The 27,651-nt window shown below is 38.9% G+C and overlaps 1 protein-coding gene across 2 annotated transcripts in view; it reads right to left on the bottom strand.

Annotated features, from left to right (window-relative positions):
• The window catches only part of SCAMP1 (secretory carrier membrane protein 1), a 99,796-nt gene that overhangs the window by 50,125 nt on the left and 22,020 nt on the right, over nt 1–27,651 (bottom strand). For both annotated transcript variants that reach the window (XM_087430136.1, XM_004420429.3), the window contains exons 2-3: nt 19,460–19,537; nt 175–273 (exon numbers count right to left, since the gene is read on the bottom strand). In XM_087430136.1, coding sequence (XP_087286262.1) covers nt 175–273; nt 19,460–19,537 — 177 coding nt within the window. The remainder of the gene's footprint in view (nt 1–174; nt 274–19,459; nt 19,538–27,651) is intronic.

Here is a 27,651-nt window from a genome sequence, read left to right on the forward strand (position 1 = left end):
TGAAAAAGAAGTATGAGTATTATAAGGTTGACAAGCTAGTTAATCTAGACTCAAAAGTAAGTTAAAAATATAACAATAAGGAATGTAACATATAAAGAATTATTTTGCTCTGATGGTAATTGTTATTGATATTGTAACTTCCAATACGAATTTATACATGTAACATGAACTAACCTTTGCAATCTGTGTATAAGCTGGATGTTCCTCTGTTGGTTTCATTATTGCTGGTTGTGTACTGGGTACATTAGGCATTTTCACATTGCCTGGTGGAGCCTAGGAAGATTAAGAAAAGGACAAGTTACATCACATAGAGATCTAATTTTAACTTCTTTCAAAAGGCATAATACCAACACAAAGCGAAATGCCAGGACCTGCATCTTTTCCTCCCCTTCCTTCTCACGGTCGAGTGTCTGGCAAAGAGCTGCTTAAGCTCCCCATCTCCATTTTCTCAAACTTATTCCTTTATCAATTCTTCATTGTGGCTGCTACCTCTAACACTACACCACCAACACTCTCCTTCAGGATACCACAATAAAAAACTAAAAAAAAAACCGTTAAGTATTTCTTTTTAGTAAAATACAGACAACACCAAACTGAAGAATTTACACCAAGGTTAACTATCAACTCTTACCTCTTAAGAAAGCTACATGTCAGTGCCCTAAAAAGTAGATAGAAAGCTCTTGACAGAACCCCACTAATACCCCTTGAAAAGAGTAAGAGGAGAGGCCTTAGGGAGATGGAAAATAAACTGCACAATCTCCACTTTACTGATGAGAATCAGCAGTATTTGAAAGTAGATCAAGATCAAAAAGTAGGTAGATATCTACAAGTCCATCAAAGGAGAACTGGTCACAAGAGCCACACAACATTTTGGTCAAGGACAGACCACATATACGATAGTGGTCCTAGAAAATGGTACCATACAGCATAGGTGTGGGGTAGGTTCTACCATCTAGGTTTGTGTAAGTATACTCTATGATGTTCACACAATGACAAAATCGCCTAACGAAGCATTTCTCAGAACACATCAATGGCGCGTGCCTATATACATACAATGCAGCCATCAAAAGGAATGAGTCAGAGCTATAGAAGAATGCCTTTTTAAATACTAAGTGAAATAAAGCAAACTACGGAACAGTATGCATATGACCTATTTTTGCTTTTACAAACACACATTACACATACACATGCTCAGAAAAATATATGAAAGGTCTCAGCAAACTGCTATCAGAGGGATTTGCACCTTTTGTTTTATACACTTCTCTATTATTTGCCTTCCCCTCCCCAATAAACTACATTTTTAAATAAAAAATACATTTGTAAAGTAATCTTTTAAATGGTCATAAGAAAAAGAAGACAGAAGAGAGAGAAAGAAAGCATGCAAGCAAGCAGCTGCAAAGGGGAAGTTCAAAGATCAGAACTATGAAAGCTGCAAGACACTTCGATGTGGTAGGATTTTATCCTGACACAGCAAATAGCAGCCATGAAAAGGAAGCTAGGCACAACCAGACATATAAGTGGAGTACAGCTGATTCTGAAATTCACATGGAAAAGCCAAGGGCTAAGAAGAGGTCAAACAATTTTGAAGAAGAATAAGGCAGGCAGACCTATGATATCAAGACTTATTATAAGAATATAGTAACTAAAGGTATGGTACAGATGCCAAAGATACAGAAATATACCAATAAATAGAAGGGACACAGAAACAAACCCACACAAATGCAGAAACGTTATACCCAACAGAGGTGACACTAAAAAACAGTAGAGAAATAATGTATTAGCAAATAAATGGTGCTGGGATAACTGGTTACCCTGATGGAACAATTAAACTAGATTTCCTACTTTACATTACATACAAAAGTAAATTCCAGGTGGACTAATGACCTAAAAGTGGAAAAGCAAAACAAACACTTTTAGGAAAAATATACAGGTATTTTTATGCACTCAGGATACATAAGAGCTTCTCAAATGTAAGCTCCACAAATCTTTGTGTGTTTTGTCTACGATGCATCCCAAGTGTCTAAAAGAGTGCCTGGAACACAGTAACTACTCAGTAAGTATGTTAAACTAAGATTCGAAAACGCACACACCATAAAGTTAAGATCGACAAATTCAACTATATGGAAAACTTAATCAAATAAAGTGAAAAGTCAAATGACAGACTGGGAAAACCAGTTTATGCATATAACAAAATATTGCTAACCAGAATACAGAAAGAATTGTTACAAATCCATGAAAATACAAACTAATAAAAAAACGGGCAAAAGATTTGAACAGGGAATACGAAGAAGAGAAAACAGGAATGACCAATAAAGTATGAACTAACAGTTCAATCTCACTAGTAATCAAGAAGTGCAAAAACAGTGACATATTTCACAACCATAACATAGAAAAATGAAAAGCCTAAAATACCAAAATTTGGAATTATAGTACATACACAATGATGGTGTATATAAAAATTACAGCAAATGACTGGGATAGCATTTCCAATCAGTGGGAACAGGTGAGATTATCAATAAATGGTGCTGGGACAATTATTTAAACGTTTGGGGGGAAAAAATCAGATCCTTGTATCTCACCAGGATAAATTCCAAATGGATTAAAGTCCAATGTGAAAAAAAAAAAGGACACTATAAAGACTAGAATATAGTATAGTACATAGAATATACATGATTATCTGATCTTGTGTTGGAGAAAAGTCATTCTAAACATTTAGAAGGAGTAAAGGGAGAGAAATGAAAATGACAAAGTAATATATCTGACTACATAAAAATTTAGAACTTTGATGACATAAAGTATTTCATAACCAAGATTAAAAAGCAAAATCTAAATAATAAGCAATACACACAACAGTTAATATATTTCATTACCTACAAATCAATAAGAAATAGATGAACATGTTATTGGGGGCAAATGCATTTTAAAAAACTCTTAACAGGCAGCTTATAAAAGGAAAATAAGCATATCAAAAATGTCAACCTCATTAGTAATCAAAGAAATGCAAATTTTACCTAATTATTTTTTAAATGATTATTACCATAAGATTACATTTTGGAAAAGATGTGGTAAAATGGGTATCCTCACACCTGACAGTGGGAGTATAGACTAGTCCATATAATAATCCTGGCGCACAATCTGGCATTATGTAAAAGCCATAGAAATATTTATACCTCATGACCCATCAATAGCTTGTCTTTGAAAATATCATAAGGAAATAATCCAAGATATGCACAAATGTGTGTATGCGAAGAATGCTCACGACAACATTATTTATAAAAGCAAAAGTTAGAAATAACCCAATGACCAACAATAGGAAAATGGTTAGATAAACTGTGATCCATCCACAGGAGAACATATAATGCAGCTATTTAAAAGTTCTGAAAGATATTTCATGAAATGGGGAAAGTTTGTACCAATATTAAGTGATAACAAATTATAAGACAAAACTGTATATACAGTATAATCCCAATTTTTTATTTAAAAATATAACTAAAATGTACCAAAATATTAATAGTGATTATTTATGGAAAGTGGGATTAAGAAAAGCTTTTTCTTGGGGGCCGGCCCGGTGGCGCAAGCGGTTGGGTGTGCGCGCTCCGCTGTGGCGGCCCGGGGTTCGCTGGTTCGGATCCCGGGCGCGCACCGACGCACTGCTTTGGCGAGCCATGCTGTGGCGGCGTACCATATAAAGTGGAGGAGGATGGGCACGGATGTTAGCCCAGGGCCATCTTCCTCGGCAAAAAAAGAGGAGGATTGGCGGATGTTAGCACAGGGCTGATCTCCTCACAAAAAAAAAAAGAAAAGAAAAGCTTTTTCTTATTTTCTTATCTCCACTATAATCTTTTGCTACCAAAAGAACTATAAACTCTCTGTTTCAATTGCCTGTTCCCCCAATATCTCATATTAACAGGCAGAAACACTGAAGCTAACCAATCTTAACTGTCCTCTAGCTAGAAAAGTAAGCACCTAAAGTTTCGCTTTCTTGGTTTATTTTAAACACAGAGCAATAACAAAACAATGACCAAATAAAATGCCTGGCAAAGTTCTTCTGGCAGCACACTTCGGAAACGCACACAAGAAGTTACCCAAGAATTCACTCAGTTGAAACCTTACTATAAATTCTTTACTGTTTTAAATAACAAATGAAGTATTAAGTACAATAAATTAGTAGATAAGGATGAAGGCTGGGTTAAAGCTAGCAATTTGATATATCTGAGGTCCTAGTTGCTCATGGTATAGCAATGATGAGAAATGCTGGAGAAGTACAGATCTCTAACAGCAATGATATTAATGTGACAGCTATTTTTCTGATCATTTCTTCAAAGCTGTAGACATTAGCCAGATCTCTGTCCAGCTCTGGGACCCAGTATTTTCTTCAGCCACAACATACTTGTTTAGCCACCTCAAGCCAAGAACAGCTCTTGTCATAATTATTAAAGACCTATTCTGATGATGGCTCCTAATTCTTTTCCAACTTTTTACTTCTGCAGATATGAGTAAAAAGAAAATTAATACAACAATCCACTCAAGATTTCCATTTCTGGCAACATAGCAGACCACACATCTGTAGAGACCCCTCTGTACATAATACCTAAAAATGCTAGATCAAATTTTATTTAAATAATATCTTAAACATAACTGAGCTGACGGGAAATTCCGAGAGGCCAGAAAGGAGGAAAAACTGCAAATCCAAACAAAGAAGAGCTTTGATGCCATGCCATTCACAAAATACTGGGGTTCAATGAGCTGCAGACAAAGCTTGGGAGCCAGTGCAAGGCAAAATCAATCTGAGATCCCTTCATAAAGCCAAGACTCCCTAAAAAGCAACATTAGTGGAAAAGAGAAATACTAGCTTCACAGAAAGAAACAGTAGGAATACTTGCCTTTCTTGCCCTGGACTCTGGATAAAGAAGGAAAAAAATCAGAAATATTCCCTGAGAATTCCTAACCATAAACCTATCAACTTGCAGACTTGGGGCCAGAATTCATACTACCCACACAGAAAAATAATCCAAGATGAAATTTTCATTTCAAGGGATCCCAGGTTGGTAGTGACCTCAGGCATCTAGGAAAAGTAGAGGAACACACTTTAAAACCAGGCTTCAAAGAACTTTCACAAAGTGCCAAGTAACTTTGGCTCATGATTTAAACACAGATGGAAACAAGCCACCACGAGCAAGGGTCCATAGACATACAAACTACAGAATAAGACCCAAGATACTAGAATTATCAGATACAAAATATAAAATAGGTATGTTCAATAAAGAAATAAAAGATGGTAATAAAAGTATGACTAAGCAAGAAGAGACTATCAGAATTGACCAAACATCATCTTAAAATGATATAAATTGAACTCCTAGAAATGAAAACTGTAATAACTGAAATTATAAATTTAATAGACAAGTTAAACAGCAGACTACACAAAGATGAAGAGATAATTAGGGAAATGGACGTGGGTCTAAAGAAACTGCACAGATGCAGCAGAGAGACCAAAAGAAATGGAAAATATGAGAGGTTAAGAGAGATGACAATAGAATGAGAAGGTCTAACAACTAAGAACTCCAGAGAAAGAGAACAGAGAGAATGAGGGAGTCAATATTCAAAAACAGTGTGAGGACACTAATTCTCAGATTCAAAACTCCAAAACCCAAACTAGATTTTTAAAAGATTAACACCTAGACACGTCATAGTGAAAGAGTAAACCCTAAGAACAAGAGATCTTAAAACCAGCAAGAGAAAACAGACAATATCTACACAAAGGAATGTGAGTAAGACTGCGAGCTAACTTCTCACCAGTACAATGGGAGCCCAAGGAGAACGTGCCAAACCGACGAGAGAAGACAACTGTCGATGGAGACCTCTAACTCTGGTTAGGAGCTTCTGAGAACCGAGGTGAAATGCCGATGAACACTGAAAGAGTTACTACCAATAGAGCCTCACTAGAGGAATTTCTACTTTAGGAACAGGAAAAATGATACCAGGAGGAAAATGTAAGATGCAAGAAGGAGTATCTTTCTGCCTCACTGGACACTTCTGAGTACATCCACTTGATTTTACCCTCATCAAAACTCCAGATATAGGGTCCAGCCCCATGTCCTAGTGACTAAGTTTGGCACGCTCCGCTTCAGCAGCCCAGGTTTGGTTCCCAGCCACAGACCTACACCGCTCATCAGTGGCCACACTGTGGCAGCAAACCCATATACAAAATAGACGAAGACTGGCACAGCTGTTAGCTCAAGGCCAATCTTCCTCAGGAAAAAAAAAAAAAACCTCCAGATATAGAAAGAAAGTCAACCTATCTTTAGAAAAAAAGAGAACACTCTAGTGCAACTGGATGTATTGGAGTAAGATCAATTCCCCTCCCCGCAACAACCCTAAAACTGACTGCCACAGCTAGGCTGCCCCCGGGAAAAACCTGAAGTACTGAGTAAAGCAGAAGGTGCAGAGTTGGAAACAGAGAAAAAGACCGAGACAAGCCAGGAGGATGGTAGGAGAGTGACCTTGGGGGCAGAATCAAAAACAAAGACTGGCAGAGCAAGGCTGTTTATCCTTCTCCCATGGTGGATGAAATTTCACAAGTTAGGAGCAGACTGTATTTTAAAATCTCTCTGTGAAAGTTAAGGAGTTATAACTCTTTTACATGTTTTTTATTGACGTATAATTGACCTATAATATTACATTAGTTTCAGGTGTACCACATAATTCGATATTTGTTTTTTTTTTTTTTTAAAGATTTTATTTATTCATGTTTTTCCCCCCAAAGCCCCAGTAGATAGTTGTATGTCGTAGGTTCACATCCTTCTAGTTGCCGTACGTGGGACTCGGCCTCGCGTTGGACGGAGAAGTGGTGCCTTGGGGCGCGCCCGGGATCCGAACCCGGGCTGCCAGCATCAGAGCGCACGCACTTAACCGCTAAGCCACGGAGCCGGCCCTCGATATTTGTATATACTGCAAAACAATCACGAGTCTAGTTAAAAAAAATTTTTTTTCTTGTGATGAAAACTTTTAAGATCTACTCTCTCAGCAACTTTCAAATATGCCATACAGTATTATTAGCTATGCTGTACGTTACATCCTCATGACTTATTTTTATAACTGGATGTTTGTACCTTGTGACCCCCTTCACCCACTTCGCCTCCCCTGCAACTACCAATCTGTTCTCTGTATCTATGAGCTCAGCTTTTTTAGTTTTTTTTTATATTCCACATATAAGGTATTTGTCTTTCTCTAACTTATTTCACTTACCATAATGCCCTCGACATTACCACAAATGGCAATATTTCTTTCTTTTTTATGGCTGAATAATATTCCATTGTATAAATACTACATTTTCTTTATCCATTCATCCAGAGATGGACACTTCTGTTGTTTCCAATTCTTCTACATTATAACACAAATTACCTTACTACATCTGCCTGTTCTGTGTGGCTTTGGCGAACTCAACTAGGACCAACAGATAAAAATTATAGGAAGATATATTTTGGCTCAATAGAATTAACAGCATTATAATAATCATGGTAATACAATAGCAGATGGACTGTTCTATAATATAGTGAGCTCTCTGCACTAGAAATTCCCAAGGGGTTTCATTATTAAATAAATGACTGAATCAAGGCATGGGAGGTACACGAACGAGTTGCCTTTCTCATGCATAAACAAATATATGTTCTCCTTCCTAGCTGTCTTCCATATTCTAAACACCTATTCAAGAATATTTCTCCTTCCTTTTTCATGCTCTTTCCCTTCCGTCTGTGAACCAATAAAGTTCCTAAGCATACTCAGGGTCTAAAGCAATGTTTCTTAATGTGTTCATAGATCTCTTGCATCAGAAACCCCTAGTGCTTACTGAAAATGCAGACTCTGGGCCCCACCATGGACAGATTGATTCAAAAACTCAGGAGACGATGAAAAGGGATTTGCATTTTTAACAAGCTCATATTTTTAGTAAGCTCCCCAGGTGATTCGTAGACACCTTGAAATTCAAGACCTCCCCTCTAAGGCAACAAAGTTTACAGCTTCTCTAAACCACTGTCCTATTCTTTCACCTAACGGAGAGACTGCCAAAAGAAACCTAACACTTTTCACAGCTTTCACTGACTTCATCAATCTCTGATTGAGTAGACGAGAACTGCAGCTACGCTTAGTACAGATTCCCTTGTTATTAAGGGTGGTGAAAATTATACATATTAATATCAGAATCAGGACAATTAGAAATAATTTTATCAGAATAGATAATTTTACAACAGGTTTTTAAAGATTAGAATAATCTTTAATCAGGAGGAAGTGCCTAAGAGGAGGAAACAAGGGATATACAAGGATGGGAGTGTCCAAGTACAGAAAGGCACATAAAGGAACAGAAGTGTGACAATACATATTCATTCATACATTCAACAAACATTTACTGATCAACTACATTGAGCCACAAATAGTTATAGACACTTGGGATACATTAACGAACAAAACAGGTAACCATTCCTACCCTCAAAGAAAGATAAACAATATATATAATAAACAAACAAATACATTAGAGTATCTTAGAAAGCAATAAATTTTATGGAACAACAAAAAGAATAGGGTAAAGGGGTCGTGAGTTAAGGCTGAGTGGGGATAATGTTACTAAGGTGGTTAGGAAAGCCAATATCTGAGCAAAGACTTTATGGAAGTGAAGAAGCCAGCCTTGCAGGTATTTAGGGGGAAGACCCCCTCAGGCAGACAAAGCAGCCAGCGCAAAGTCAAGACAATGCCCAGCATCCACAAGGAGGACCAGTATGCTGGAACAGGAACACATGAGAGAAAGAGTGTGAGCAGATAAAGAACAGAGAGGTATTAGGGACCAGATTATACGCTATTTAAGGACTCGTGGTTTTACTCTGAAAAAAATTAAAAGCTAGTGAAGAGTTCTAAGCAGGAGACTGAAACGATCAACATTTTTTTAAGGGATCACTCTGGCTACTGAGTTGAAAATAGACTGAAATGGGGCAAGGTAGAAGGAGGGAGAGTAGTCAGGAAACCACCACTGCAGTAATCAGGCAAGGGATGATCACAGCTCAAGACAAGTCATGGTTACGGAGATAAAGGGTCGGTTCTGGATATACTTTTAAGGGAGAGCCAACAGGATTTCCTGACAAAATAATGTGAGATGTAGGGAAATGGAAATACCGCCAAGGTTTGGCCTAAGCAACTAGTAGGATAAAGATGAGAAAGACTGAAAATGAGCAGGTTAAGGGCAGGAGACTCACTTCAGTTTTCAACATGCTGAATTTGCAATTTCTAAGACATCCAGGTAGACATGTCTAGTAGGCAGTTAAATACATGAGTCTGGTGTTCAGAACAGAGGTCTGTGCTAGAGATGTAAATCTGGGAGTCATCAGCATGCAGATGGTATTTAAAGCTGTAAGACTGGATGAAATCACCATTTGATGAGCACAGAGACAGAAAAGAAGCAAAGCTTTAACTCCTGGTACACTCCAATATTGGGGGTGAAAGGGCAGAGGTAGAAGAGAAACCAGCAAAGGAGACTGAGAAGGCAAAACTCAAGTGCTCTGAAAGTCAAATGAAGACAGTGTTCTAAGAATGAGATAGTGATCAACTGTCAGTGCTGATGATAGATTGAATAAGGGTAAGACTGAAAATTTACCATCTGATTTAGCAATGAGGAAGTCACTGGCTACTTTGACAGGAGTGTTTTGGTGGCGTGCTGGGAGCAAAACCCTTATGAAGTATCTGTTCGGAGAAAGGAATGAGGCAAAAAACAAGTAGACAACTCTTTAGAGGATTTCTGCAGCAAAGGGTACGAGTAGAGAATTTTTCAGGGAAGGGGATGCCAGAAATGGACTGAAAAGGGAAATGAGGTCAAGATAAAGTTGCGTTACAGAGTTACAGTAATCAAGCCAGGGTGGTAATGGCCTAAGGATAGACATATAGATCAACAGAATAGAATTGAGAGTCCAAAAATAAACCCTTACATTCATCATCAATTGATTTTCAACAAGAGTGCCAAGATAAACCAAGGGTAAGAACAGGCTTTTCAATAAATGGTGCTGGAACAAGTGGATATCCACATGCAAAAAAATGAAGTTTGACACCTATCTCATACCATACACAAAAATTAACTCAAAATAGATCATAAACCTAAATGTAAGCACTAAAACTATACAACTCTAAGAAGAAAACATAGGAGTAAATCTTTATGACCTTGAGTTAGGCAAAAGTTTCTTAGATATGACACCAAACACATAAGCAACCAAAGAAAAAACAGAGAAATTTGACATCAAAATTAAAACCTTCTGTGTATTGAAGAACACTATCAAGAAAGTGAAAAGACATCCCACAGATTGGGAGAAAATATTTGCAAATCACATGTTTGGTAAGGAACTTGTATCCAGAATATATAACAAACTTTTACAATTCAATATTAAAAAGACAACTCATTTTAAAAATGGACACCTTTGTGTCCATCTCTGGACATTTCTCCAAAGAAGACATACAAACGGCCAATAAGCACTTGAAAAGATGTTCAACATCATCAGCCATCAGGGAAATGCAAATCAAAATCACTAAGAGAGATCACTTCACATCCACTAGGATGACTATAAGCAAAAAGTCAGAAATAACAAATGTTGGCAAGGCTGTGGAGAAACTGGAACCCTTATACGCTGCTGATGGGAATGTAAAATGGTGCAGCCCCTTTGGAAAACAGTCTGGTAGCTCCTAAAAATGTAAAAATAGAGTTACCATATGACCCTGCGACTCCACTCCTAGGTATATATCCAAGAGAAATGAAAACATACGTCCACATAAAAACTAGTTGTAGTGTAAGCCCTGACAGTTGGGTTTCCTCTTTTTTGTAATGCAGTGCCTAACTTAAGTTTCGATTGGCAAGGCATCCATTTCAAAGAGGCATCCATTTGGAAGAGAGCATATGGCCAGCCACATGACTAGATAAAGAGCCAGGGGGTCTCCCCTCACTGAGGCTTCTTTGTTTTAGAGATCTTAGTTGATCTACTTGTTTTTTGGGCTACTTGTTGGGCTACTCGTTTTTTTCTCTTCCGAGGTGCTTTAAACTCCCATTATGTTTTAAATTCATCAATAAAGAGTGAGCCTGCAAAACCCAAGGCCTGCCCCCACCCTCGACCCCCATAAAAGCAGAACCCCTCTCCCTTTCTACCTGCAACCTCATTGTGTGGCCCCAGGTGTGCTGTGTACTTTCCAGGTCTTGTAAGTAATAAACCTTTATTTTTTCAAAGTTTCCTGACGGTTACTACAGCAGGGCATCTTGCAATCATAATAAGAACCACAAGGGCCAGTCCAACCACAACATTTATTACTGATAGGCTGAGACAGGCACAAGACACTAGTACACAAATGATCATAGCCGCCAAAAATTGGAAACAACCTAAATGCCCATTAACTGATAAATGCACAAATAAAATGTGGTATAAAAATCAGTAAAAAGGAATGATGTACTGATACATGCCACAACATAGTTGAACCCTGAAAACATTATGCTAAGTGAAAGAAATCAGTCACATATTATATGAAATGTCCAGAATAGGCAAATATAGAGAGACAGAAAGTAAATGAGTAGTTGCCCAGGGCTGGAGACAGAGAGGGAATGTAAAGTGACTGCTAAAGGGTGCACGTGGGTGGGAGGGACAAAAATATTCTAAAATTAAAATTTGGTACTGGTTGTGCAACTCTATGACTACAGTAAAAACACTGAATTGTACACTTTAAATGGTATATGGTACATTAATTATATCTCAATAAAACTGTTAAAATAAATGAATAAATTTTCATATTTCCTTTTTCTAAGATGGGAGAAAACACCAAGTGTTTTTATGATGACATGAATGATCCAGTACAAAGTGAAAAAAACTAATGATGTAGGAGGGGGTGATTTAGAAAAGTTCTTAAGGTGAGAGTGGATGGAATCTAGAGCACAAATAAAGGGAATGGCTTTCGACAGAAGCACAGACAGTTCACCTATAAGTAAGAGGCAGGAAAGCAGAGTATATGGGTGCAAACGCTGCTAGGTACGTGGACGCAGTGGTGGGAGCCTGTGGATGTTCTCTAGTGATTGCTTCCATTTTCTCAGTGAAACAAGCAAGGTCATCAGCTGAGAGTGAAGAGAGGGGAAGAGACTTGAAAGACAAGGAGAGGGCCGGCCCCATGGCTTAGCGGTTGAGTGCATGCGCTCCGCTGCTGGCGGCCCGGGTTCGGATCCCAGGCACGCACCGACGCACCGCTTCTCCGGCCATGCTGAGGCCGCGTCCCACATACAGCAACGAGAAGGATGTGCAGCTATGACATACAACTATCTACTGGGGCTTTGGGGAAAAAAAATAAATTAATTAAAAAAAAAAGACAAGGAGAGAAGAAGAGAGTGGACAATTAAATGACTAGAATATTCAGTACAATTTAGAGTTGATCACTACAATTGAAAGTGAGACCCTGCAGCACGGTTTCTCCAGGCATATTTAGCTGCTAGGGTAAGGGCAGAGAGTAGAGTTGTATTGTATTTAACCAGCACTTGGATTTTAGCCAAAGGATTAAGTCAAAGAAAGGGGGTGAGGGGAAGTCAAAAGAGTTGAGGTACATGCAAAGGAGTGATCATAACGACTGAATGTGGAACTGAAGCTGAGAGGAGAGAACAAGAGGTGGATAAAGGACAGTCATATAGTAGGATCAACAAACCAGGGGTCCTGGAGGAGTTGAAAGATGTGTTGAAATTGAGCAACTAGAGGAGGACTAAAAAGATACATGAAATTAAGATTACAGAGGAGTTCAATAAGTGATTATAACGCCTCTACAATACAGCCATGGGAGCGAGTGACTGGAGATAACATGGAAGGCAAAAATGAATAGAAGAGATGAGCTCAAGACACTGAGAGGACAAATGTTGGACAGACCACCACTAAGAATTCTAACTAGCGGGGCCGGGCCAGTGGCGCAAGCAGTTAAGTGCGTGTGCTCCGCTGCGGCAGCCCGGTGTTCGCCGGTGCGGATCCCGGGCGCCCAGAGATGCATTGCTTGTCGTGCCACGCTGTGGCAGCGTCCCATATAAACTAGAGGAAGATGGGCAGAGATGTTAGCTCAGGGCCAGTCTTCCTCAGCAAAAAGAGGAGGATTGGCATCAGATGTTAGCTCAGGGCTGATCTTCCTCACAAAAAAAAAAAAAGTGCTGCCATTTGAAAAGTGCATATTGGGGCCAGCCCCATGGCGTAGTGGTTAAGTGTGCGAGCTCCACTGCCGGTGGCCCGGGTGGGGATCCCCGGCGCACATGGATGCACCACTTGTCGGGCCATGCTGTGGCGGCGTCCCATGTGGAGTGGAGGAAGATGGGCACGGATGTTAGCCCAGGGCCAGTCTTCTTCAGCAAAAAAAAAAAAAGAGGAGGATTGGCATGGATGTTAGTTCAGGGCTGATCTTCCTCACAAAAAAAAAGAAAGAATTCTAACTAGGAATAGCGTTAGAAAGAATAATGGTGAACCAGAAACTAAAACTGTGAAATAAAAAAAAAGAAAAAGAAAGGATAGAAATTCAGGACTCAGTAGATGACAGCCACAATGAGTGGTGGTACCCAAATATCATCTGATGACATGAGATTCAAAGGTGGGGATTTTTTAGACAGGAAAGAGGAAGAGCTTCTGGAAGCCCAGTTGTCTGAGAACTGTACGAGAAACAGCAGCTGGTTTTTGAGAATGTTGCAGGGGAATCAGCATCCTCATAGAAAGGCCAGTTTCCACAGAGCAGAAGAAAAAACATTTCGAAATAAAAATAAGGGTATTGGGGATTTTGATGAAGAGGAACTGTGACTTCCAGAAAGCACAATGGAAAGTTTCAGGAATTAAGGAAATAGAAGGGTACAGAATAAGCAATGTGCAGAGCATCATGAGGACTAAAATCCAGGAGATGAGACGTATCCTGGGAGTCTGAGGTTTCTCGCAGAGATTGACACAAACAGGAATCAAGGGCATAAAGAGATTAGTCCTGATAAACTTAGGCCAGACAAGTGTTGAGGAGAGGAAGGGATAGGTGTTCTGGGGGCTCCACTTTGACCCTTTTAAACAGTGTGAAGGCATATGGAGACTCGAGATAGCAACTAGATGAAACAGCAAACTAGAGTGAGAGACTCTCTGCAGACTTGATGAAGTAAGTGGCCATGGTGGAGAAGCACACATGCCAAGGAACTATGCAGCCTCTAGCAACTGTGGATGGCATCTATGACCTGAGGGTGGTCTCCAACTGATACTCAGCAAAAACCCAGGGCCCTCAGTCATACAATCACAAGGATATTAATTCTGCCAAAAACCTGAATGATCTTGGAAGCCGATTCTTCCCCAATCAAGCCTCTAGATGAGAATGCAGCCCAGACAACACCTTGACCACAGCCTTGTGAAACCCTGAGCAAATGACCCAGTTAAGCTATGCCTGGACTCCTGACTCACAGAAACTGTGAAATAATAAACGTGTGTTTTTTCAAGCTGCTAAGTTTGTAGTAATTTGGTACACAGCAATAGAAAACGAATATATCTAGTATGAGAGGTTCATCTTAACCCACTAAAGGTGGGAATAAACCAGGGAAGCCAGGCATTAGGACCACACCCAGTCTCTCTCAACTCCATTCAATGACTGATAAAAGCCCTGGGGGGGTGGTCTCAATAGAGTTGGGGTTAGTGAATAGCTGACTTCAGCTACAGCAAATGGCACATTAGAGGATAAGACTAAAAAGATAGTCTGGGGGGGGGGAGTATATGGGGACTCTAAACTTTCTGCACAGTTTTTCTGTAAAACTAAAATTGCTCTAAAAAATAAAGTCTTTTTATAAAAAAATTAAAATTAAAAAAAAGGACAGTCTGAGGTCAAATTATGGAGGGCCCCACATGCCACACTACTAAGTAGGCAATGCATAATCAATGTACACATTTCTAAGGAGACTAGACCTAACCTGACCTTGGCTTTAAGAAATAATTCTAGTCACAGTGAAAATAAAATGGTTTAAAGAAGAGAAACTGGAGAGAGATAAGTAGATAGGCCATTGTACTATGTCACCAGTACCTGAATTAGGACAGTGTAGTAGGAATGAAAAGGACAGACACACAGGTAATACCTCCTAGAGGTAAAAGTGACAGACAGGATACGGCAACTGGAAAGATGTAGGAAAAGAAGCTGTTTGAGCCCAAGAGGACTCAGGTATTCCTAGCCAGAGACACTAGGAGGATAGAAGGCAATAGTCAGGGCCAGCCCCGTGGCTTAGCGGTTAAGTGCACGCACTCTGCTGCTGGCGGCCCAGGTTCGGATCCCGGGCGCGCACCAACGCACCGCTTCTCCAGCCATGCTGAGGCCGCAGTCCCACATACAGCAACTAGAAGGATGTGCAACTATGACATACAACTATCTACTGGGGCTTTGGGGGGAAAATAAATAAATAAAATTATTAAAAAAAAAAATTAGAAGGCAACAGTCATCATTAAGTAAGACCAGAAACAAAGAAGACTGGTGCTGGAAAGGACAGACAATGAGCTCCAAGAAAGACAAGACAGTAAGAAGCAAAGGAGAAAGGAAAAGACAAAAAAGACATGCATGGCAAGAGAAAATAAAGACAGGTCTGACGGTACAGAAAATGCGTTTGCTGTATTAAAGAAAGGTCAACTACTAAGTACAACGATACCCAGTTAGTCCCTGGAGATAAAAATTTTATCCATTTTCAAAACAGAAATTGATATTAGAAATTATTTAACTCAATATCTTCCTCTCTGCCTCCATTGTTACACATTAAAAAAAAAAAAAAAAAAAGACACCCAGAGAGGTTAGGTGGTTTGCCTGAAGTTACCAACTAATTAGTGGCAGGGCCTAGATTAGAATCCAGGGCTTATGATTTCAGTCTACTTCATGTTCTGAATCATCTTAATTTTCTATGTCCCTATGGTTGGAAATGACCACTTGAGCATGCCAGTACTTGGAATTTTCTTCTCTTGGTTCTTCTTTCTGTCAGAAGTACAGATCGTGCTGCTATATGTGACAAAAATCATATATGGCAAAAACTAGCAGAACAGAAGAGGAACCTGGCAGTCTATCCCTGAAGAAAAAAAAGATGACAGTAAAGTAGGCCCTGAGAAATGTCACTAAGGATTTATATCAGCAGTGCCATTCTTCCCACACACACATAGGTGTCCCCATCACTATACCTCAATACCCACCAGAAGAAATCCTGTCCAAAGCCTGAATGCCATCACCAGTGGCTGAAACCAGTGAGAATCGAGCTGCAATAGGCATTTTAAACTGTTACCTAATTTAAAAGGAAAACATTCCCCATAAATACATACCAATTCTCAAGGAAGAGACAATTCTTCTAGCAATTTATCCATTAAATTTTAGAGAGTAGGCCAGGGAACCTACTCACCATGCCAAAAATAACTTCAGTGGGCAAATGCGTTTTGACTTCAAACAAAAAAAATTATTTCCTAACTCAAAAACTCCATTTTTACAGCACACCTCAGTTCAGACTAGCCACATTTCAGGCGCTCAACGGCCTTCCATTTTACTGCCAACAGACTTAGTCCATATTGCAAGGTGTCTTGTGATAACTCCTTTCTCTGAATTTATAATATAGAGTGAATTAATATGTAAATTATTCAAATATTTAATTGTTGCCTTCCTTAAATACCTTAAAGTTTCCATTCAAACAGAAAACGAACTATTAAAGAAAACCTAATTTTAAAAAAAGAAACAAGACAGGAACTTGCTAAATCTTAGCAAGGTTATATACTCATTCTGCTCAAGGATCTTCCTACTTGACCTCAAGTAGTGCACCACACCCTTATGCAACAATCCAGAAGCTTCATTTTCACGAATATTTTTCTAAGACAAATATGAATACCACCAATCAACCAAAATAGTATTTGGACTGAGTTCTAACATATCACTTAAGTCGATTATCCAAGTACATCTAATCTGTGTTGGAAAAATAGTCACAGCCAAAAAAAAAAGCACAAATTTCTGAAACCATACTTACAGGAAACAAAGGAACTCTTAATTTATTATTTCAACTGTGTTTTCCATCATGTAAAAAGTTCAGTGGAAAATGCATAAGGGGGCCGGCTTGTGGCTTAGTGGTTAAGTGCGTGCGCTCCGCTGCTGGTGGCCCGGGTTCGGATCCCGGGCGCGCACCGACGCATCGCTTCTCCGGCCATGCTAAGACTGCGTCCCACATACAGCAACTAGAAGGATGTGCAACTACGACATACAACTATCTACTGGGGCTTTGGGGAAAAAAAAAGAGGAGGATTGGCAATAGATGTTAGCTCAGAGCTGGTCTTCCTGAGCAAAAAGAGTAGGATTAGCATGGAAGTTAGCTCAGGGCTGATCTTCCTCACAAAAAGAAAATGCATAAGGATTCTCACAATAATCTTCCTGATTCTGGCACTGCATCACTGCTCATCAAATCTGAGAGAAGTGTTTCACTGTAAATTGGCTTGTCATTATTGCCCAGCTACATACTTAAGACTAGTCTCTTTTGGAAAATCTTTCTTTGACTGTAAAGTCTCAACATTTAGGACCACAATTTATATTTTTCCATTTTATTTTTCCTGGATATATCTTCTTTGCGTAATTTTTTAAAATCCCAATTCGGTGAGAAATTTTTCATAGACCAGGACTATATCTTCTATTTCTCAGGCATCTAGCTCTAAAGACAACCCCAGCAAAATGGAAAAGCCAAAAGCTTTACAGAAAACAGATGAGTCAGTAAATTAGTTCTGCCCCTTACTAGCTGGATGCCCTGTGTCTCAGACTCTTTATCAGTAAAATAGAAATAAAAAATATCATTTTGAACGTTGTTTTAAGAATTCAATAAGATAATATAGGTAAAGTACATGGCACAAAGTGGACAACTTGAAAAAGATTACTACTACTCCCATTAAGAATAATCTAAAGTTGCTCCTGTAAAAAGGTTAAACATGTTTCTTGCTGGTAATATCTTTCAAAAAATTACATGAAAATCTCTTTTTATTTTTTATCAGCAAACTTTAAAAAGTCTTGTTCCCATCTCCATCCCCAAGAAGTCATGTTAGAACGACTACATATAGTGGAATAAAATATACCAGCTCTTCTTTTCCTCCCTTTCAACTACTACTAAATTACAGCGTCATATGTTCATAGCGCTAATTTACTATAATGTTGAACCATATGAAACTGCCATTTTACATGTCAAAACCGGTCAACGTATTGCCCACTGCACATGGTTCAATCTGAACTTTACTTACTCAATGAACACCTTAGTAATCCCAGCCTGGGTTGCAGTTGCTACACATATGCAAAAGCTTTAAATGAGGGCTTTGAAATAACAAAGTGAAATTTAAAAGTTCACTCTCATATTAATGCTTTTACTTTGTACAAAGCTCTTCCTAAAACTAAAAAGTTAATATAATACATCTTCAAGAAATTTCCAAGTGAAAACCTAGATAATCTTTTTGAATTATTTTCTACACTATGAAAAACATACATCTGGAAGAGGTGATCAAGTAAAGATCATTATACTGACATGTAAATCTAAGCATATAGCTGAAGAACTTCAGTATCTTTAAAAGAATGACCAACATTTCAAGAGCCAACAATATTTAAAATTAGGGACCTCATGAATGTGATATTTAAGCTAGAGACTCAAATACAGGAGGTAAAATTATTTGCCAGAGAAATTTTAGGGGAGAATTCTCGACAGAACCTACCTCAATAGTTACTCAAAACTGGTTCACAATAAAATCACCAAAAGGGCTAAAAAAAAAAAAAAAAAAAAAAAACACTGCCCCCCTAACTCTGAGAGATTAGAGCCCTAATGGATAGTGTCATAAGGCTCCCCCGGTGCTTCTAATATGCATCTAGGGTAAAGAACCCCTATTTTACAGGGATTTTTTTCATAGCTCTACATTTTATAAATCTAGGTTAAATTCTGAAGGGAAGAATATGTTCCTAGGCCAGGTAAAGTTCCAGAGGTTCTAGTCTACCAGAGCGGAAGGCTGGTGCTATTCAGAATAACCTAATTCAAATGACAATAATACAAATATTCACGGCAGAGTTCCATACATAGGTCCCTCATTGTAAGAAAACCTCACTCCACATTACCATGAAGACAATATGCACACCAAAAAACACTTCCCTCTCCTATTTCAAGTACTGTAGTAAGATTTACATATTAGAGGGATTATTAGCAATTTAATTTGTAGAACATAAAAGAAAATTTGCAGTATTCACTAGGACCATCATGGTAATTTTCAATTACTACTAATATTCCTTCTTGTTTAAAAAAAAAAATTAACTTGCTAAATTCTAAACAAAACACTACCAGCTTGTTTTACATAAGTTTAACCTATCAATTAAAAAAGAAACCATAATTAAAATAGAATTCCTATTTAATGTCAATTTTAACATTTAAAAGTAGTCCATTTAAGAATAGTCTTACTGTTCTAGAATCTGAGAATGGATTGTATTCGTCAAGTCCCGGTGGAACATTTCTGGTCACTTGTGTAACTGATGGGTCCTGGAATAAAATTCAAAGGAGAAAAAAAGATTACTTATCCTTTAAGATACAATTTTGATATTTACAAAGCATTTCTTTTATCTGTACTTTTGATCACCCAGCAAAGCTAAGAGAGGAAAATAAGATTATCAGATTTACTCAGTCCCATTCCAATGAAGTTGGAATTTAAACCCACAACCTTTGCACCCTCAAGGAAAAACAAGTGAAAACTGGGTTAGATGCAAATCAGCTGCTAGTTATTATATAAAGAATGAAAGTAGACTAGCTCTTAACAGCTGTGTGGAACTGAATGCACAAGAGCATCTTAGCAAATCTTGAGTAAACTCACCATCCTTTCCTTTGGGCTCCACAAAGAGTTCATGTTCCCCTTTTTTATATCTTCAATCAGTTTTCCCTACTACAGATTTAAATACCACACTACAAATCAATGTCATGTACAGGCAACATCTAGAGCATCCAAGATTAAGTATCTCTTCCTTGTTTTATTCTACTACAGTATTTCCACTTGACTGTAGTTTATTTTTCCACGTGATCCTGGACTGTCTCCCCTTTTCCAAGTATATCACCACACTATCCTAGCTCTTCAAATCTCTTAATATTAGGCTTTCATATAAATAACTAAACCACAAAATCCTAGGTATTTATTCTATTTCTCTTGATTGTGAATGTAAAACACAAACAATGAACAGCTCAACAAAATCAACGACATAATTAATGTGAAAAGCATTTGCAAACTGTAATGTAGCCTCATTGGCTTTCTTATCCCTAGTTTCAAACTTTGGTGTGCATCAGAATCAAATAAAACACAGACTGCTGCACCCCACCCCAGAGTTTCTGATTCAGCAGGTCCGGGAGGGCGGGGCGCTGAGAATCTCTCTAACAAGTTCTCAGGGGACGCTGTTGCTGCTTGTCTGGGGACCACTGCTCTCCGGTCTATACTGTATCTTCTCCAATCCACCTTCCTCAACATAGTCATCAAAGTTACCTTTCAAAAATGAAAAGTTAATCTTGTCAAACCCCCCTCCCCGTCCCTCATCCATTTCAGATTGTTTAAAGGCCCTCCACTAACTATAAAATCCAAATTCCTCAAAATGAACTACAAGGCTTCTCACCATCTAGCCTATCCCCTGCCTACCTTTGAAACAGCCTGATCAACTCTCTCATAACCACCCTCACATTGCCAGATCCTTCCCCCTTAACCAAATGAAACAAGCTCCTGCATAAGCAGCCTCAAACTTGGCAAAAAGCAAGTGGTAAGGATAAATTAAAAGAATGGCACAGACAAAAAATAAAGGCTGTAGACTTGCTCAACAACAAAAGGGGAAGGTGGAATGAAATCACTCTATTTCCCAGGGTTCCCCTCCCAAGTTTACTCAAAAATATGAGGAGCAGGAAGATTATCAAGAGGGGATGTGTGCCTCAGGGGGAAAATTTAAAAAACAGAAACATAAATATCTAATCAAATTTTTCAAGTTGGTGCACTGCTGTGGTTAACTTAATTTAGAAGTGGGTTTAGGGTCAACAAGTGGAGACTTAGCAAATCCAGAAGGTCCAGCCGCAGTCTCAATGCCCACCCCATCACCACCCACAAAATCAGGGGACCTGGGAGTCCTCGGACATCATATTCTTGGCATTGCTTCCTCTAGTAGGAATACTCTTCCAGGCAGAGTCAGCCTAGCAATCTCCTCCTCTTCCTTCAAGATTCAACCAAAGACGACCTCACATGCTAACCAGTCATCTTCCTGATACCTTCCTGCTACCCAAGTCACTCCATCCAGGCTCAGTACTTCCACAGAGTTTGGTATTTATCTCCATTAGCATTTATTTCACTGAACCATGATGATCTTCATGCAAGTCTTTATTCTCAAATTAGACTGTGACTTCTTTGAATACAAGAAATAGGTAAATAGGTCTTTTTTTATTAAATCATACATGCCTGGCAATACTCTGTTTCTTGACAGATTATTACCACCCCTGGGGGAAAAATATCCAAAGAGTAATTCTTCAAGACAGTAGCAGCAGTAATAACAAAGAAATACCTCCTGGAAAAAAAAGAGCATAAACATGAAGAAAGTTCAAAACGTGTAAGTGAAAAGATGTTTAATCTCACTCAGAAATACTAATTAAAACTACACCCACGCAGGTGCTGAGCCAGTGGCATAGCAGTTAAGTTCGCGAGCTCCGCTTCAGGCAGCCCAGGGTTTGCGGGTTCGGATCCCAGGTGCAGACCTTCACACGGCTTGTGAAGCCAGGCTGTGGCAGCGTCCCATATACAAAGTAGAGAAAGATGGGCACGGATGTTAGCCCAGGGCCAGTCTTCCTCAGCAAAAAGAGGAGGATTGGCATCAGATGTTAGCTCAGGGCTGATCTTCCTCACAAACAAACAAAAAAAACAAAACTACACTGAGGTAATCATTTCTTACCTTATCAGATTAGCAAAAATCCCAAAGTCTCACATACCCTACTGACAAAGCTGTAAGGAAACAAGGATTCTCATACATTATTAATGGGAACAGAAACTGTTACAACCTTAGGGAGGGAAAGTTGGCACTAGGGGGCAAAATGACATCTGCATTTATACTCTGCCCACAATCTCACTTCTAGGAACTTATTCCAAAGATACACTGGCAAAATACTATTTGTAACAGCAAAAGATTAGAAGCAAACTAAATGTCTATCAATTAAAGATGGCTGAATAAACGATGGTACACCTCCATGATAAAGTACTACACAGCTGAGTATTATGCAGTTGTAAAACGGTGTAAGGAGATTGATACGCTGCCACGGAGTGAGCGAAAAAATAAGGTGCAGAACAGTGTAAATGAGATGTTACCTTTTATCCACAAAGGAAGACAAAAATGAATGTGTATATGTTTACTTATATTTTAAAAAAGGAAAAATAAACCAAAAACGAATAAAAATGATTACCTATAGGGAGAGGAGGAGAACAGTGAGAAGAGAGCAAAGGCTTAGAAGCTAGACTTCTCTGAATGTACCTTGTTTTACAATTTTCACTTTAGAACCACAAAAATGTTTTTCATAGTTTTAGAAAAAAATTAATTCAAAAAGATAAAATGCAGGAAGCAAAATGTAGGGTCAGAAAGATGGATCCAGTTTAGCCAACATTCATGCCATCGATGTCACTCTCTCAATGCCACAGAAGTACAATGAGTACGAGCATAGAAGTACCAGTAAGTCCCAACTCTTACAAATATGCACATCCAATTATCAAGGGTCCTAAAATTCATATTCTTTTTTAAAAAAAAATCCTACATAAGGTATAACTTAGTTCCAAGAAGACCCAGAATGAAATCATTCTTCCAATTTTCTACTTTTGACTGCAATAACCAAAATACACTTGTTTCCTTCTAGATTCTAGAAAAGTTTAACCCAGGCTGAAAGTTAACTGGCAGTTTGACAAAATCATTGTCTCAATTGAAATGAGCTCATTTCTAGTTAGTCTGGAATTTCTCCTCCTGTAGTATTAAGTGACAAAGCAGTAGAGTATGTATAAGATATGCTGAGAGTGATTCAGGAAAATAAAGAACTGATAATTCTGAATTATCACATAATTAACGTTTCAAATTAGTTTTAACAAATGTAAATAGTGTTGAGGAAGCTATAGTCTCTGAACTGGGAGAAAACAAAACTGAAGATTTTAAGTAATAATGAATGATCTTTTAATGCCTAATGAGTATCCAGCACTTATATTATTTCCAATCCTTGCTATGATCCGCCCTGGTACACAGTATTATTCCATTTTTCAGAGAAAGAAGCTATGGCCTTGAAAAGGTCAAGAAACTTGAAGGTCAATTAGTATATGTCTGAGACAAAACATGAAGCCAGGGCTTTCCAATGCCTTTTTCCATCAGATATACTAAAAATAAAGTTTACCACAATCACAACTTTATCAAGAAAGACAGTGGTTGAGCTGACTGGTTATTAATGATTCCAAAACTTGGGCAGGAAAATATTGTTTCTTCTTCAACACCATCAAAATGAAACTGTTTCAACTGTTAAGTTGGTTGCTTCTATGGCAGTGGTTCTCAAACTTAGCACACATTGGAATTACCTGGAGAGCTTGTTAAAATCCAGACTGCTGAGCCCCACTCTGAATGCACCCTGATGTCTGGGATGGTGCCTGACAATTTGCATTTCTAACAAGAAAAACATTCTGAGATAGTCTTATTCTATTGACTTAGAGGAATATGCTAGGCTTCTTTATTTTATTAACTTTCAAGAAGCAAGTAAAGACATTCTTCAGAGTTTAAATATCCTATATTTAGGATAAGAAGCAAGTAAAGACATTCTTCAGAGTTTAAATACCTGGATCTGACTATATAGTTATATTTTTACGTCATTTAGTTAAGCTAAGGCTACTCTGCCAACCTTTAGTAAGCCACCTAACTTCACAGTCTTATTTCATTAAAAACCAAGATGCATTATAAAAACAAATGTTTTTCAAAGAAGAAAATAAAAATTTTACACCTACCATAATTAGCTTTTTTATATCTTTAATCCAAGTTTCTTTACCAAACCCTCCAGGGAGTGCGCCTTCATTGCATTTCAACTGATTTCCTCCACCGTGCACTAAACTGGACATTTCTCAGTCGCTGCCACATATAACCTCACAGGAAGATTCCAACCTGGCAGAAAGTACTTTCACCTGCAGCTAGACGTGAGGCGATTAATTTAGTAAACAATTCTTGTGTTTGTGGCTAATCAACCTCAGTCTCCTGCTTATTCTCTTCTCTGTATATACATCATCCTTGAGCTAAATAGTAGTCTAATAACATAAAAGCCTACATGGATGATTGTGTTCAATCACATATTATGTATTCACTTACTATATCTGCCAACACTTAATAGATTTCAGTTTCAAGATTAACACTCAAAACCTCGTGTGTCTTAGGTACTTGTTTTGCAGTAGAAAGAGTACTATTCTAGGAGTTAGGAACTCTGGGTTCCTGGCAATGACTAGCCTCTGTGACCTTAGGCAAGTCATCTAAACTCTCAATTTTCTCATCTGTGAAAAAAAAGGGGGGGGGGCGGAATTTGAGAGATGATCACCCTGTTCAGTTGCAGCTCTGAAATGCTATGCTATAGATTGAAGGTCTTTATTGGTTGAAAAGCTGCCTGTATTCAAATCACAGGTCTAGTAACGAAAAGCTGTAAACTTTGAACAAGGCACTTCATATTTCAATGTGACTCAGTTTCTTCACCAGTAAAATGTTATCATATAGCTCATGAGCTACTACATGTAAAATGCTTAATACAGTTCCTGTACATGGAAAATACTCAGTAAGTGATAGCTAAGGCTGTTATCATCATCACCAACAACAAGCTAAGGATGAAACAAAAAAGCTCTCCATTTATGATTAACTGAGATATTAAGAAAGTATAGCACATCTTATGTAATGAATAGGCCAAAAAAATACCCACAGCCACCTTTGGAGGAAGGCAACTAGAAGCAGTTCTTCGCCCAACCTTTGTGTCATGTGACCCTATTACCTTAGCTACATGTGAGAGGATGAGGAATTGGCACCTGTGCCAAAGGCAGCCTTTCTTAGAACTAGACATGAGGAAGCCTGGCAGACCCCAACAGAACTGACTCTATATCGGATAACAACTAATCAATTCAATTAGATCCTGTTTCTTAAGGCACCTGAATGTGAGACATAAAGACTGGTAATTAGTAGCAGCAGCAGAAGCTGACACTAGTCATGGTAGAAAGACGAAGAGAAGCTAAGTCATGATAAGGTGACCAGAAAAGAGAGCAGTAGGTACAGCATCTGAGGGGAATGGCAATTACCAGAGTTGCCAATGAGTCACCAAAGCAAAAACAGGGCCCACAGAGTTACTGCTATTCCGGTTGGTGAGGAAAGACTTGATGTTACAGGAGTTTTCACGCTGTCCTGCAGATCCTCAGAAGGGCGTCCGGGTCAAGGAATAAGGAGGAGAAAGTGTGAGAGGAGCAGAAGAGGGAAAAGAAGGTGGCAGAGACCAACCCCTAACCTTCACTTGAATCAGTGCAGCTCAATTTTTATCTGTTTTATAAATACTGATTTAACATGAAAATGGCTTCCACTGCTTGGCAAGAGGGAGGTGGAGGACAGGGGAGTGTGGATTGAGGATGCGCCTTGTTAGCTCCCAGAGACTGTTTCATTACAATCGTAGAGACTGACTGTGTTGGGCTTCCTTCTCTCCCCCAAGAATCCCGACAATAAACCTCCATCACCTGAGGTAACCTGAGCACGTCTCCACGCCTTAAAACCAGAACAGGTGGGACAAGCAGTCTTTGCCATTTTGTATTCCACTAAAACTCTGTAAAAACAGTTTACTGCCATTAATTATATTTATTTTTTTCCCCTTTTTCTCCCCAAAGCCCCAGTACATAGTTGTATGTCATAGTTGTACATCCTTCTAGTTGCTGTATGTGGGAAGCCACCTCAGCATGGCCGGAGAAGCAGTGCGTCATCCGAACCCGGGCCACCAGCAGCGGGGCGTTCGCACCTAACCGCTAAGCCACGGGGCCGGCCCCTGCCCTTAATTATATTTAAATAAAATCTACTGTAAGAGAAATATTTTAGTAAGTATGAACATTTACTGATCCCTAGTATACATACTGACACCCAACACACTTACTGATCCAAAACTGCTGTTAAACCACTGTTTAATTTAACTCGTTTCACCTTTCTCTTCCCCTTCCAATTAAAAAAATGAGAGGATAATACAAATATAACCTTAGTTTTTAATTTACCGTTTTTCTTGGTGTTAGATATTCCCCACAGTTCAAAAGTTTAAGCCAACTTGACGAAAACTATCGAAAAAAAAGAAAAAACTCTCTTGATAACTAGTTTCCTCTCTTCCCATCTTTTCTCAGGATTACCCTATCAGTTATCCTCTTCTCTCCTATGTTCAACTGCTTCCTCTCAAAAGGATGCCTCACACCTACATTTCAAGTCTCAGTCATCTTTAAGATGCACACAAGCAGAGAAACAGAAACATCCCTTCAATTACATATCACCCTGAAGCTACCATCAGGCCCCACTCTCACCCTTCCTTCTGTCCACTTCTCCATTCTGCCCCCAACCTCCCCCCCCATAAAGCTGCCAATATTTCTCACAAGTAAACTGCAACAGCTGAAACTGGCAAACAGTTAGCCATTGATGATTAAACAGCTAGGAACTAAAGTTTTTTTCCTTCTTGCAATTACCGGTCATAGCTTTTAGCTGTTTACCCACCCATTGTTAACTGTGCTGTTTAGGCATATGCTATCTGACTCCCACTAGGTTCCTATAGATGACATCTCCCTGGAGCCTGGGTCACCATGGTAACAGGTGTTTGAGCTGTTTTTCAGGAATTAGAACCCCTTGTCCACTTCAGGCCAGCTGAGACCACCAACCCATCAACTGGGCCCGCGCCGATGTCTGATAAGCAACCTTTTGACGTCAAGAGCTTAAAAACTCCACCCTCAGGTCATGCTGACGCCACCATTTTGCAAACACGCATCCTATGAAGAGGCATGAAGTGTGACTATGCTTGCACAGATCATCAATTACCTCACCTCCAATCATCTATCTCTACATTTCAGACCACCTTGCTCCCTACCTCATAAATATCCCTGACTCCCCATTATTGAGGAGGCAGATTTGAGACTTGTTCTCCTGTTTTCCTTACTTGGCTGCCTTGTGATTAAACCCTTTCTCTCCTGCAATTCGTCGTCTCAGTGTGTGGCTTTCTGGGCCATGGACAAAAAATGAACATGGTTCGGTAACACAGCCTTCTTACGGGTCCCTCTCCCATGCTCAGACCCCTTCCCCAACCTATTCTTCACAATGCACAAAAATGAGCCTCTCAAAATACGCACTTGCTCATGTCACACCTACAGATTTGATTAACTTGAAGAGAACAAATGTATATTGAATTTGGTTTCTGCTCTCAATAATTAAAAAGAGTGTTTTAGGCCTTTGGAAATTTACAAAAATTTGGGAATGGATAATGAATAACTAGTGAAATCATTTATGGAATAAGGACTGCAAAGATGGGTAAATTCTCACGATCTACATAAGCAAATGCTAAGGAATGAAGACAAACTGTAAACCGGTGATAAC

Source organism: Ceratotherium simum, chromosome 4 (genome assembly GCF_057802395.1).
Source record: "Ceratotherium simum simum isolate JZ-2026a chromosome 4, ASM5780239v1, whole genome shotgun sequence".
NCBI classification, from domain to species: domain Eukaryota; kingdom Metazoa; phylum Chordata; class Mammalia; order Perissodactyla; family Rhinocerotidae; genus Ceratotherium; species Ceratotherium simum.